Raw genomic sequence first — 12,820 nt, 5'->3', positions numbered from 1 at the left:
TGTAAAACAAACGTTCAGACTATGAGAGAACTTAAAGACATTGAATGACGGGAAAGGTTACTATTTTGGGATCCCCCAACCTACTGTGGTGACCAAGAGAGGACCTACACAAAAAGAGTATTACGGGGCGAGTTTCCATAGTACAGTGAATATTGTAATATAGGCTCTCCTGCTGTGGCGAGAGAGCCACGTTGAGGATGTCTGTTTTTTTCCTGAGGATTTCTGTGTTTTTTATGATTTAAAAACTCCAGTTTGTATATTTTTCAACTGCTAAACTTGTCAGTGCTAGTCATATAAAGCGCTCCTCAGATCGAGTTTGCGATGTATGTAACTTCACGTACTCATGTAAAGCGCTCCTTTGACTGATTTTGCGCTATATGAAACTTTAAAAAATAAAAAAATAAAAATAAGGAATCCTCCTCCTGCTTGCAGCCTTTGTGTGCAGACACAACAAAGAAACAGCTACATGCCCAAAACAAGGAAGAGGAAGAAACAACATACGGCCTTGCAGAGCGAAGCAGCGAGGCAAAAGGAAAAAGTAGTGTGCCACATTAATGTACATGGGCAATCGTGCAATAATCCATATACTTGGGTCAGTCTCCAAGGTGGTAACAAAGCAGCCTAAATGCGAGACAAGTAAAAGCATTTACCTACGAAATTAAGGAAATTTTGAAAGGCAGACTAAGGAATGAATATAAGTGATGGGGGCGTGAGATGGGCGTGGTGCAAGCCCACAGATGTAGATTACAACATCTCTAGAGACAGCACATGCGCACTGCCTAGGCTCGACCTAAAAACGTGAGATCTTGAGCAAAACGTTTTACTCATCCTGGCTCCTATCTTTAATTTCACAATGAAATAAAGCTGCCTCTTGTATCATTTGTGACAATTCCTCAGGGAAATCTTAAATACATATTTCTATTTGTTATATAAATTAGACATTTTACCAACTAGAACATTATGCAGCAATCTAATCGTATGTGTTAAAAAAATACTTAGAAACACTAAGAAATGTCAAAAAATAAATACATTTTGAAATGAATTGATCCTTATCGTGTCACCTGTTGCACACTCACATAATTTGTCTTTAAATGGCCCGCAATTGGGCTCTTAGGACCAAGCCAGGCTCCACTCAAGCTTGGCACATGGTGTGAATTTGGTGACTAGCACTTCTCTGTCTCAGACACGGGTTGAAAACCTCGCAATGGATGAGGACAGACTGCAGAGCATATAGAAGTGACAGCGCTTTTGTCCGGATTTCCAAGCACTCTGAACTTGTTATAATATGCAGGCTAATAACACGCTCGTTCGGTTAATAGTTGCCCTCTGGTCTGCTCTAAAGCAAGAAACATTCTGTTCTTTCTCACATTCTTGCAATTGCCTCCTGCGCAGCCTGTCATCAGGGGTCGCAGGACTTCGGATTCCTGAAGGTGTACACACTTCACCATAGTTCTGTTGACAATTAAGTACTCGCACAAGCTGGAAGGTTGCAGTAAAATACACCAGGAACACGTAAACACTGCAGAGATATTCCGGCCAGGAGTCAAGGACCAGTCTGCCTAAAAAGCGGTATCATAAGTGAACAAATGCCAGGACTTTAAAGTAATCAGATTATAGCTCCATGACAAGTATGTAAATTACCACTACAAGACCCATAAAGGTGTACAAATTTGTGACGCACTGGATTCCAACTCTCCAACACTGGGATCTTTTAAGACGCAAAAGCTATGACTACATCTCGCTGGCAGGGTTGAATCATAAAAATAAATACAAAATAGAAGCTGAAAATAACACGCAAACAAGAGTCCATCCACATCATTTGGCCACTTTCAGCCCGATTTTGAGGTTGGTTTGTAGGTTCCCTTCCCACCCAATAGTGGGCTTTCAACCTACTCCAAGGCAGAGGTTAGAAATCTGTGATATTTAGGGTAGTCTGTTAGTGTTTTGGATTTCCTCTCCTTTTGGTGGAAAATCTCCACTGACCCTCAATCTAAGCCGCAAGCAGGCTAACAGATGTTGGTGTATGGAAGTCCTCGAAGTGAGGGTATATAGTAATGTCCCCAATGTGGCATTTGGAATATTCTAGTATGTTAAAGGCATCAAACGTTTATTTTCCTGAACATCCACTAACATTTTCATAATAATGTTTCCTGGCGTTAACTTTGCCACTCACCATGGTAGAACTATTACCTAAGGTAGGCTGGAGATTCCTTCATCCAATATGGCTGCTTCCGCTCTGGATCCTGGTTATGCGGAGGGTGTCTCCAAACCACTTAGGATATACACTAACTAGGCAAGCTTAACTAGTGAGAAGAACAGGTCTGCTGTTTTTGGGTGGACCTGCGGCAGCACAGTCCCCAAAAGCAGTCAAAATTGCCCTTTTTCTTGCTTGCCCCCGGGTCATCACATCCTTGCTACTCAACTGACGCCATGTTTCAGTCATGTGCTTCGCTTTTACAAATCACTGGGTTAGTCTAATTGTAACAAGCCAACATTAAAACTCCCAGAAATCATTACGACACTACGCCACTCCACTTAACTCCCCTCTACACCACTCCACTCTGATCCACTATACACCATTCTAACCCATGCCAATCTGACACCCTAGTTCACTCTACAACACTACTCCACTCTATGCCACTCTACGAAAGTCCATGCCACTTTACTAGACTCTACGCCATTTTACTCTACTATACTACACATCACTACTGCATTCTGACAGTACAAGACACTCTACTCACCCACACTCCACTCTATCCCATTCCACGCCACTCTACACTGCTCCACTCTACACGCTACTCCACTCTATGCCACCCCATCACAATCTATGACACTACTCCACTCTATGCCACTCCACAACTATACTTCATTAGTCTATGATACTGTATACCAGTTTATCTATGCCACTTTACTTTAAGCCACTCCATAACACTCTACTCCATCTCTACTCCCCTCTACACACCTCACCCTATGCCACTCCATAACACTCTCCTCTGACACTCTACGCCACTCCATTCTCCTTCACTCTACGACACTCATCTCAACTTTACTCTGTGAATCCAGTCTACGCTACTCCACTCTACACCATTCCTTTCTATGATACTCCATTCTGACACTCCATGCCACTCCATTCTGTGCCACTCCACTCTACACCACTGTACTCCACTCCCCTCAACTCTTTCAACTCTGCGCCACTCTTCGCCACTCCACTCGTGGAGAAGTGTGGCTCAATGGTTAGAGCGGCAGACCCTGAAGCAGAGATCTGGCTCAAGACCAGGGTTCAAGTCCCGCTTCGGCAGGTCTTGGGCTCAATTCCCCTTGACCAGATAACTCTCGCCTCGGTGCCTAATCTAATTCATGGGTCCCACTCTGCAACTCTGGGCAATAGCTTGCTTAATCTCCACAACGGCCCCAACAGCGCTTGGATGCCTGGCTTCACCCTGGGGGTGCTCAGGAGTGGGCGCCTCACAGGGAAAAGCCAGGAGGGGTTCCATAGCGGTATGAGTACAGCGCCTTGAGACCCTAACGGGTGAGTAGTGCGCTATACAAGTGCTAATTTACATTTTACATTTACACTCCAATTCCCTTTACGTCACTATTAGCCATGCTGAATAGCAGCTGGAAGTTAAAACACAATGGCACAGCCAGTGGCTCTCGCATAGGTGAGAGCTATTGGCTTTGCCAATGCTTGTTTGATGCCTGTTGCCACCTTTCGCTAAATCAGGCCGCTAAATACATATCTAAAAAGCCTCCTACAAAGCTGTAACTGTTGGCCTAATAATGCGGCCCAGCGTGGACCTGAACTCGCCTGGAACACCTGACTTGTCTGACTCGGTTATACCATATGGACCTAATAAAAGGCGTCTGACAATGCAGCGGCTGTACCGCCCTGCAAGTAGCACGCGGTTCAACAGCAGTACTGATTGGCCTTTCAGATGCACCAGTCCCTCTAATCATAGGACAGAAGGCGAAGCGTGACTCCGCGCCTATTCTATACTTGTCAGCTATACTGAACTGAGACTGCCATTCAGGATTTCATTTCTTCCAGCTGCGATGGTGGTTTTGAGCGAAGGGCAGTATGAAATCTGAACTGAGAATACCAAGAAATTGGTTCAGGCACAGGCCGACTCTGTGATCCTATGAATCCACATGCCACGGGCACATACCTCTGTAAACTTGGTGACGACCCTGGCCTTTGGAAGGGGGCCCTTCCCGTTGCACTCACTTCCAGCCTTCTTCCTCATCGTACAGCGTGAAGCGATTACTTCAACATCCCTCAGCTGCGTCGACGTCAAGCGACTACTTCAACATCACGACTCTGTAGACGTCACACGACTCCTTTGACATCACGCAACTGCCTCCACGTCCTACGGCAGCTTCGACGTCACGCGACCTTTTAGATATCACGACTCCCTAGATATCGCAAATCGCCTGGGCCTGGTGACTGAAAAGAGAAGGACAAGACCAAAGCGTTTAAACTCAGTTATGCAACTTTTATGATTATCTACACACACGTTTTCTCTGTGGTTTACCTGCCGTAGGTGTACAAGCAGGATTTGAACATTCGGATAAGAATTATCAGGCGTCAAGTAAATTGTTACAAATAGGCGTAAGGTCGGGCCATGGGAACATACTTTCTCCGGGCTCTCTGGCACTGCTGCTGGGTTCGCCCAGTGCAGCAAGACGTACGGAAAGGCAGACACCATTATAGACACATGTCGCACGCACGGAGGCGCACACAGGCGCGGCCAATCCTCAAATAGCAAAGCTCTGCCAATTTACCCTTGTCTTAACATACACACCACCTGCTGCTATTACACAGGAGCAGCGCTAAGGTGCCACAGTCAACTATTTAAAAGCATCTAATATGTGATCTGCCTCACCTCTTGTTCAGAGGCCAAAACACAGCTCGGCCGATTCACCTATCTGCTCACCCACAGCAACATGCTATCGCAGTACGCTTGTACACATAACTCTTACATTGCACCTCACCTGCACCCCCAACGTTACGGTAGCGACCCCTCACCCCTACACGCCAGGGCGTTGTGTCCTGATTCAACCCTTCAACTTTCCTGTACACCAGGAAAAGGTAAGACGGTGCAAAACCAAGCCTACAACAAGAGCAGACGCAGCCCAGGGACAGGATTTCTATCCATTCAGCCAAAATTCTTCTTAATTCATTTCCAAATTATTAAATTCATCTAAAAAACCTGTCCCTGCTCATGCAGGGAGCCCGTGGGCTCAGACAGGGTGAATCACTTAACATGACACCCTTGCGGTTATGAGACAATACGTTTCCTCAGGCGTATATGTTTGGAAAAACATTAGGTCTGCTTATTAACTATTGAAGGGAAAAGGGGCATAACAACGCCGAGCACCATATTTGGACACGTTTTCGCTGCACGCATTGCCTGCAGTGACATGTAACTGAGACACCATCAGTGAGGGGCTTTCATTAGCAGCAATAAGGGCACTGCTGCACCTGGGTTGCCATTAAGGACCACCGGCACCGCCCATACTAAGCATGGTCTCAGGAGGTCGCGAAGGCAGAAGCGGGGAAAGAAAGTAAACGGGCCTCTGCGTCCCTGTGATTTGCCCAGAGTCACGGAAGGGTCAGCCGACGCTGCCAGCTAGAAAAAGAAGAAAGAGTGAGAGAAGAAGAAAGAGAGGCAGCGGGAGAAGCAGAAAAGGAGGAGGAGCGAGAAATCGGAAACATCGAACAAGAAAGACAAGGCAGTTAGCCACATGGAGGCAGAATGAAAGTGAAAAATGTATGGACCGTGTGACATTTGTTGCCGGCTCAGCATGTGTTTTTGCTCTTAAGGTGAAGCTGGTCCCCTGTCTCAGCTCTGACTTGGCCAGTCCCATTAATTCTATGGCTTGCCCACCTCTTATTGTTTTAGCTTTACTGTCAAGTCAACAATATGGAAAATTCGACACTGTGACAACCTTCAGGCTTTGAAATATAATCACCTGTCCTCCCCTCTCTATTTACAAAGTGACATGGAAATTTGTCATTTTGCAAGCCCCACTCTTTCAGGCATATAGGGTGTTAAAAACACAGATGTTCTTGGAGTGTTTTTGCTTAAAAGGAAAAGGGGTATATTTGATTGAAAATTGTGTAATTTGAGAGAGTGGTATCCTGATATTTGAAAAAAATTTATACAAATTAAAAAACGTATTTCAATGTAAAGCTGCTATTTGAATGATAATTCATGTGTGTTCGGGAGTTATATAGCTGTTAGTATGTTAGCTGTTTGTGCCACTGGCCACTTGTTGCTGTTGATATTTCATTCATCACATGGAGGCTTTTTATGTTGGTAGCCCTGTCTTCTGCGTTGGGGTGGTCGGTATTCTATCATAATATATTTAGGTATTCCGAATATTGACAACCTCAACATTATGAAGGAAAGTATATATACGTAAGTATAGTTTAATTTGCTATATACACTTGGGTGGTCACTACTATGATCCTGCAAGGTGTGGTCACTATTGTGGTCATATCTATTGTGGTCACTACTTTAACAATGATAAGTCATTAGTAGCTCGGGACTATTTTCATTGATCAGAAGTAGCTCTCACTATAGAAAAGGTTGGAAAGCCTTGCTCTAGAAATATCCTGATTACATCAAGCTCTCTGTGTCTTCCTCTTAAAGTATTGGGTGGGGGAAAGGGATTTTGATTTTTGACGCTCCTTGTTCAGTTCCTAACTACTGCAGGAATGCCAAATCAAATAATTTATTTGAAGAAAAACATGCAGAAAACAGGAATCATGCTTCATAATTTGTTACTATCTGCTTCAAAATCTTTTCAAATCCATACTACATAAACCTGCGAGAAGAAGAAATTAGGGTACACCACAGGATGCAACACACTTGTACCAAACAGCAACTGAGAACTGTGGGTAAATTTCACCTCTAGCGACTCACAAACGTGAAAGGATTTGCCAAGTAGCTGCTGCACAAATGTCTGAGATTGGGACATCACCCCATTCTGTGCATGAAGCAGCTACCCCTCTTGAAGTCAAACCTTAACATCTGCTCGGAGGTTACACCCTGCATTTCTATAAACAAATATGATTGTGTCTTTAATCCAATGGTCCAAAGCTGACAAAGAGGACTTACCCCCTTTTATTGGGCTTTCAAAAATTCCCACTGTATCACTAAATAAAATCTTACTGCTTTAACAACATCCAAAAAGCATCATATTCTAAACTAAGAGAAGAAACCAGAGCTGGTAAAACTATGGAGATCAGAGAGCCTTCTTAGTTGGAAGTTGAAGGACCGCTGATTCACTAATTCTGTTGTGAAATTACCGCAACTGCTTGTAACTGTAAAATGCAGAATTACTGTGGGATCACAATTTATTCGCAATGGAAAGGGGGGAAAATGGAAATGCTTTTTCAACCAGGTTCTGCATGTAATTGGGAAATTCTAAGACATTTTTCAGGAACACATTCCTTATGGTTTGACCCTGTGAATTTTAATTCAGAACCATCCGCTATTTCATGTGACGTAATACTACAGATGACACTACTCAATTCCTCAGAATTTCCAGTCTGGCAAGTACCTCCTGTTACTGGCTAAACCTGGAATTACAGGCTATTCAGAATGAGGGTCTAGTGCTCTAAATTCAAGCCTTCAAAAGGAAACCACAACCTGGCAATACAGCCAGTAAAAAAGCTCAGTGATTTATAGACTTGCTTCAGAGATGTGTGAACTGAAGTGAAAGATTATAATCCCAGTAAATTTCACTCAACCTTCACCCTTCCAATGCCAATACATTGATTAATGTTTTGATTCGTGAAATTATTATCTGTCAGTGACACTGCTCTGAAGTGGCAAAATTGTTGCACCCTCTTAGAGTGCTAAGAAACTGTAAAACGTCTGTTTCAATACAGTAGTTCTGGTGTTGGCTGCCAGTCGTTTGGCTTTGTCAATGCTTGTTTTATTTTGTCATGGTTCTTGTAAAACTTTATTGATGGTGGAGCTGCCATACCCACGGCAATATAAAAAAAAGTATTAATTAAAAGCTTAATATTTTTGGGTCTCAAAAAACATGCATTTCTATAGTAGTCTCTGGAACTGAAGGGAACTACTTTGTGTAAGAATGTGCTTCTGGTTAAAGAGCAGAATGTTGTCACTCACTGTGAAGTTATCCAGTGGCTAAAGTGGGCTAATTCAGCACCCCATGCAGTAGGGTGTACTGTGCAGAAGAACAATGTGAATGACACAATAACAGATCAATGGGTGGAGGGACCCGGCTGAAAGGCCCTAAAAGTAAATATATTACATATATAATTTTGGTAAAGTCAAAAAGTCTTTGCTAATGCCAGACCTAACAAGCATTCGCATATTTAGAACAAGTTAATTGTCATGTTTTGACAACAGCGCCCATCAGCAAAAACAAACAAACAAATAACACAAGTGGAAACTGAGAAAAGACGACTTAGCCAAATAAAATAAAGTTAGCTTTAAAAATTAAACTTTGCAATTTTGTGCCTGCTGGGCATGTGTTTGCCAGTCACAAGCCTTCTGTTTGCGGGGCACTCAAATTTAGAACAAAATAGTACCCTGATCACATTAGGAGCAGAGCACGGGCACTAATTATGTTGAAAACAATTACTGCTTGATCCCTGCTCCACACCAAGGAACGGAAATGATGACAGACATGCCTTGACGAATTACGAGGCTGTAAAGAAGAGTGCCACGCAAACCAACAAATGGTGAGCGATAGGGGGGCTCCAAGCCCTTTACTGATCACAATAGCTTCTTGCATACAAAACGCATGCCCATGCGCATGCACTCCCAGGCTGGACCCTAATAAAAAACAGGGCTCTCATTTATAATTGTGAATTCAGGCATAATTATAAGTTTACAAATCATTTACCTGTTTAAGCCTGCCATTAATTCAGAAAGGAATTTCTGGAAAGTAAATCTATTTTAGTGTGCAGAAATCTCTGCCACAAGTGTATAGTTCTCGGCACCCACAAACCACACTCAAACCACACTGAAAGCATAGGAAAACTGGTATCCTAAGGTGTGGTGAGCCTTGGAAGTTTGGGCATTTTCACAAGCGTGAACCTTGTAGGCTTTCACAAACTCCTTTCATTCTCTTTTCAATACTGAAATCGTTAGGATTTTTACTCTACCTGAACGCTGGTGTAAATGCTTTTCTAGGACAGAAAGGGGAATGAATCACTCCAGATCTGGTGGCGGTGCAGGTGAAAGATTTTCTCCAAGAAGAAATTATTTTACTTGCATTTAAAAAAAGCGTCTTTGCTGAGGGGATTCTAGCCTCCCTGTGCAGAGTTCTCTGCTATGGCGAACTCTGCAAGGTGGGAATAGAATCCCGATGGGTATGTCACATGACCTTCGTAGGTGGAAACCTAGAAATTAGCGTCTGGTGCAGCTTTACATGCGTACTTTGGTGAACATTTGTGAATTCTAGATAGAAGGTAATGTACGTGCAGGCCAGTATTTTTGCTTCTTTTATTAATAGCCCCCCAAGTTATTAGAAATTTAGCTCACGTTTCAGTCTTTGTTGCTGGCCAAAAAAAAGTCCTTTAAAAGACACTATTTGAGTTTACACTAAAGCTACTAGGTTTTAGAATGTATCGTTTGTTATTTTATGTTTAAAAAACTTGCCCTGAGACGTTATCCATCAAACAGCCCCCTGACACTGGTGTTTAAATCTTTCTTCCTTTACTGACCAAATATCTCTACAAATCCCCAACTGGCACGATTTGTCCCCAAAATTATTTGGGACATTAAAAACTGATAACACGTTTTGGGGTTCGCCCCGCGACATGCCCCATCCCTGTAAGACTTTTAGGTGTAATATGGTATCTTGACACAAGCTGGAACTTTAAAAGTGAGGATTAAACATGGCGTTTCAATGGTAGACCCGTTTTATCTAAACAATAGGGGTCGCACCTAGCCACAAGGTGGCGATATTCCCACATGTGAGCACATTAGGCTGCACATGCTTGTCCAAGCGAAAATAGCATTCAACACACAATGGTCGGATTTCACTGCTTCTCCAGTCAGAAGTAATTGGAAGTTACTGATATGTTCGTGACTGTCAACATTTTATAAGGGGGACCTCTCAAGGTCTAAAGAAACAATTGTTGGCGAAACCATGTGATTTGCTTCATAGAGCGAGGCGGCCTAAAAGATGGAACATGTGATGCACACTTAATGGACAGTGCACAGCACTCTTATTGAAAGCAGATAGAGAACACGAAAGAATGAACTCGGTAGAAAGTTGAACGTGTCATACAGCCAGCTGCATTCAATGCACAAAGCAGCCTGGAAGGAAAGTGATTTGAGCAATATAATAACCCACAGGGCCAGTCTTTCTTACGGCCCTTCTCATTGCTCCTAGGCAGGGCCAGCTTTTGTCATGGACGAGTTGGGCCCAAGCCCAGGGCGCCAATCTTCAGAGGGGCTCACAAAGTTCTCTGTATTAAGTCCTGTGCACAGCAACGTCCCTTTACCTCTGCTCCAGCGTTTCAGTTTAAAATTGTTCTGCTCACTTTTAAGGTGTTGCAATAGCTGTTCTTAACACCCTACCAGCCTCCTTCTGTTCCCCACCATATACATTTAACCCCTGCTGTAACACACCAACACGCCCTCCCAATCACAAAAACTTGGCACCAGCTTGATAACCCCGGCACTTGGCCCAGTCCAGGCCGCGCATCACATCACATTTACATCAACAATTAAAGAAGTTGATCACATGAGACTTGTTTCCTTGTTAACTTGTGGGAAAAACATGGTCGCATTTTATTTTGCATGCATGACCACACTGCACGGTCATGAATCAATCTGACAGGGCCATAAAGCAAATTCGCATTGCATTAAGACGCTGAGACATCAATCACTGTGACAGTATCATAAATCATCTGAAAGTGTCAGGTCATATATGACACGCGTTTGACAGATCATACATCAGGGCTGTCTTCTGTCCACCCAGTCCTGTCATCTTCTTGTCGTCCTTTATGACGCCTTTTTTTGTTGTTAATGCAATCATACACTCCACTTTTGGGGGTCATCAAGTTTCTGTTGGTTTATTTCTACTGCTGTTTTAGGCTCAGCTTGTTACCTTGTGTGTGAGTTTTTTTGTGGCTGGCCGTCCGTCTGGCGGGTGTGGACTGTAAATGCCGTGCTCCACTTACTCCCCCCTTCCTTTGGCACACCGCCTTGCCGTGAGCATGCTTAACAAACAGATCTCCCCCTTTTACTGCAAGCACTGCAACAGGTGCTGATGTTGGGTGTGGGTGGGTGAATCTTGGCATCGGCGCACTTCCCCTGCTTCCTTGGATGGCAGAATATGCAAGGGGCTTTATAATCCCCACTGTCCTTGTGGAGTGTATGCTATGTCCCCCTCATTAAGGATTCAAAAATCACCGCGTGCCCACTGGCCCAAAACCTTTTGCACCAACCATAGTGTGGTTGACGCACTCGCCTCTCGTGCATGGGGATGGGGGGGGGTCACCCCCCTTTTGATAGGGCCGCCAAAGCGGCCCAGGACCATTCAAACTGGTCCTTGCGGGTCTCTGGCAGTTGTTATGGCACCGGCCCTCGAGGCCACCTTTGGGGGTGGCCTCTGCTGTGACCCTTGCACGTGCCCACTACAGGCCACGCATGTGCATCATATCACATTTACATCGACAATTAAATACATTGATCACCTGAGACATGTTTCCTTGTTAATTTGTGGGAATAACATGGACGCATTTAGTTAGCATGCATTACCACACTGCCCTGTCATAAATCAATATTACAGGCCGTAAATCAAATTCACCGTGTTATAGAATGTTGAGACATCATCAATCATTGTGACAGTATAATAAATCATCTGAAAGTGGCAGGTCATAAATCACACACATTTCACAGGTCATAAATCAGGGTTAATACAGTCATACATGCCGCTTTTGGGAATCATCAAGTTGCTGTTGGTTTATTTCTTCTTGTGAGGGAGGTAGCTTTTTATTGCTGTAAACTCAACCTTGTCTGTGAGTTTTTTGTGCCCGGCCATCCATCTAGTGGGTCTCGGCTGCCCGTCAGCCCCACTTACACTGACCTAAGTCTTCCTTTGGCACAATGCCTTGCCAACAAATGTCCTCTGCCATACTGCTATGCAGTGTGAGAGGCTCATGTCTCCAGACAGCTCACCTTTTGTGTCTTTTGGGGTCATTCATTTCTTTAATTATATATATTTTTGTAATACGCACCCCGCCATCACCACGGCTACCCATAAGTTAGACCAGAACACTCTCATCCCCTCCTCTGGCAGGTGCACTCCATGGGATGCGTACAATGCTGGGCATGTGCTGCTTTCCAGGCCGTTGGCCTTGCAAAAGTTGTTGACTGCGATATTCAGCTTTCTCCTGGTGTTGTCAACTGCTCAGTTGGATAAGGCCCCCAGCCATGTGAGCCTGGGAATGATCTCCAAACAAATTAATGTGGGGATGCCAAACGATCTCGCCACCTCCATTAGCCTAAGCTGCAAGTCATGTAGGTCTGTTCTTCCCAACTGTATGAGGTCGTTGCCTGCCAAATGTATAATTAAAATGTCAAGGTACCTTGAAGCTGATGCTCATAGTTTGCCCAGTGTCACTGCAAGTTGTTCCAAGCTCATCCCAGAGTAGCCCCACCACTTCATGTTCATAGGTTCCAGCTGCCCAGCTTGTTTGAGACCCCTGTGGGTCCACCACACCCACTTCCTATGTATAAATAAGTGCCTGACCACCCAAACATACCTGGGCCAGGCCCCTGTCAAAGTCACTACACATCCATCAGCTTTTCTCAGAACA

At 44.1% G+C, this 12,820-nt stretch overlaps 1 protein-coding gene across 4 annotated transcripts in view; it reads right to left on the bottom strand.

Annotated features, from left to right (window-relative positions):
• Positions 1 to 12,820, bottom strand: part of SH2D5 (SH2 domain containing 5) — a 195,693-nt gene that overhangs the window by 51,451 nt on the left and 131,422 nt on the right. For all 4 annotated transcript variants that reach the window (XM_069240028.1, XM_069240032.1, XM_069240027.1 and 1 more), the window contains one exon: positions 4,167 to 4,444. In XM_069240028.1, the coding sequence (XP_069096129.1) occupies positions 4,167 to 4,244 (78 nt within the window). In that variant the 5' untranslated portion in view covers positions 4,245 to 4,444. The remainder of the gene's footprint in view (positions 1 to 4,166; positions 4,445 to 12,820) is intronic.

Source organism: Pleurodeles waltl, chromosome 6, assembly GCF_031143425.1.
Source record: "Pleurodeles waltl isolate 20211129_DDA chromosome 6, aPleWal1.hap1.20221129, whole genome shotgun sequence".
Lineage (NCBI taxonomy): Eukaryota > Metazoa > Chordata > Amphibia > Caudata > Salamandridae > Pleurodeles > Pleurodeles waltl.
Note: the sequence above shows the minus strand (reverse complement) of the source record. Positions and strands in the feature narration are given on the sequence as shown.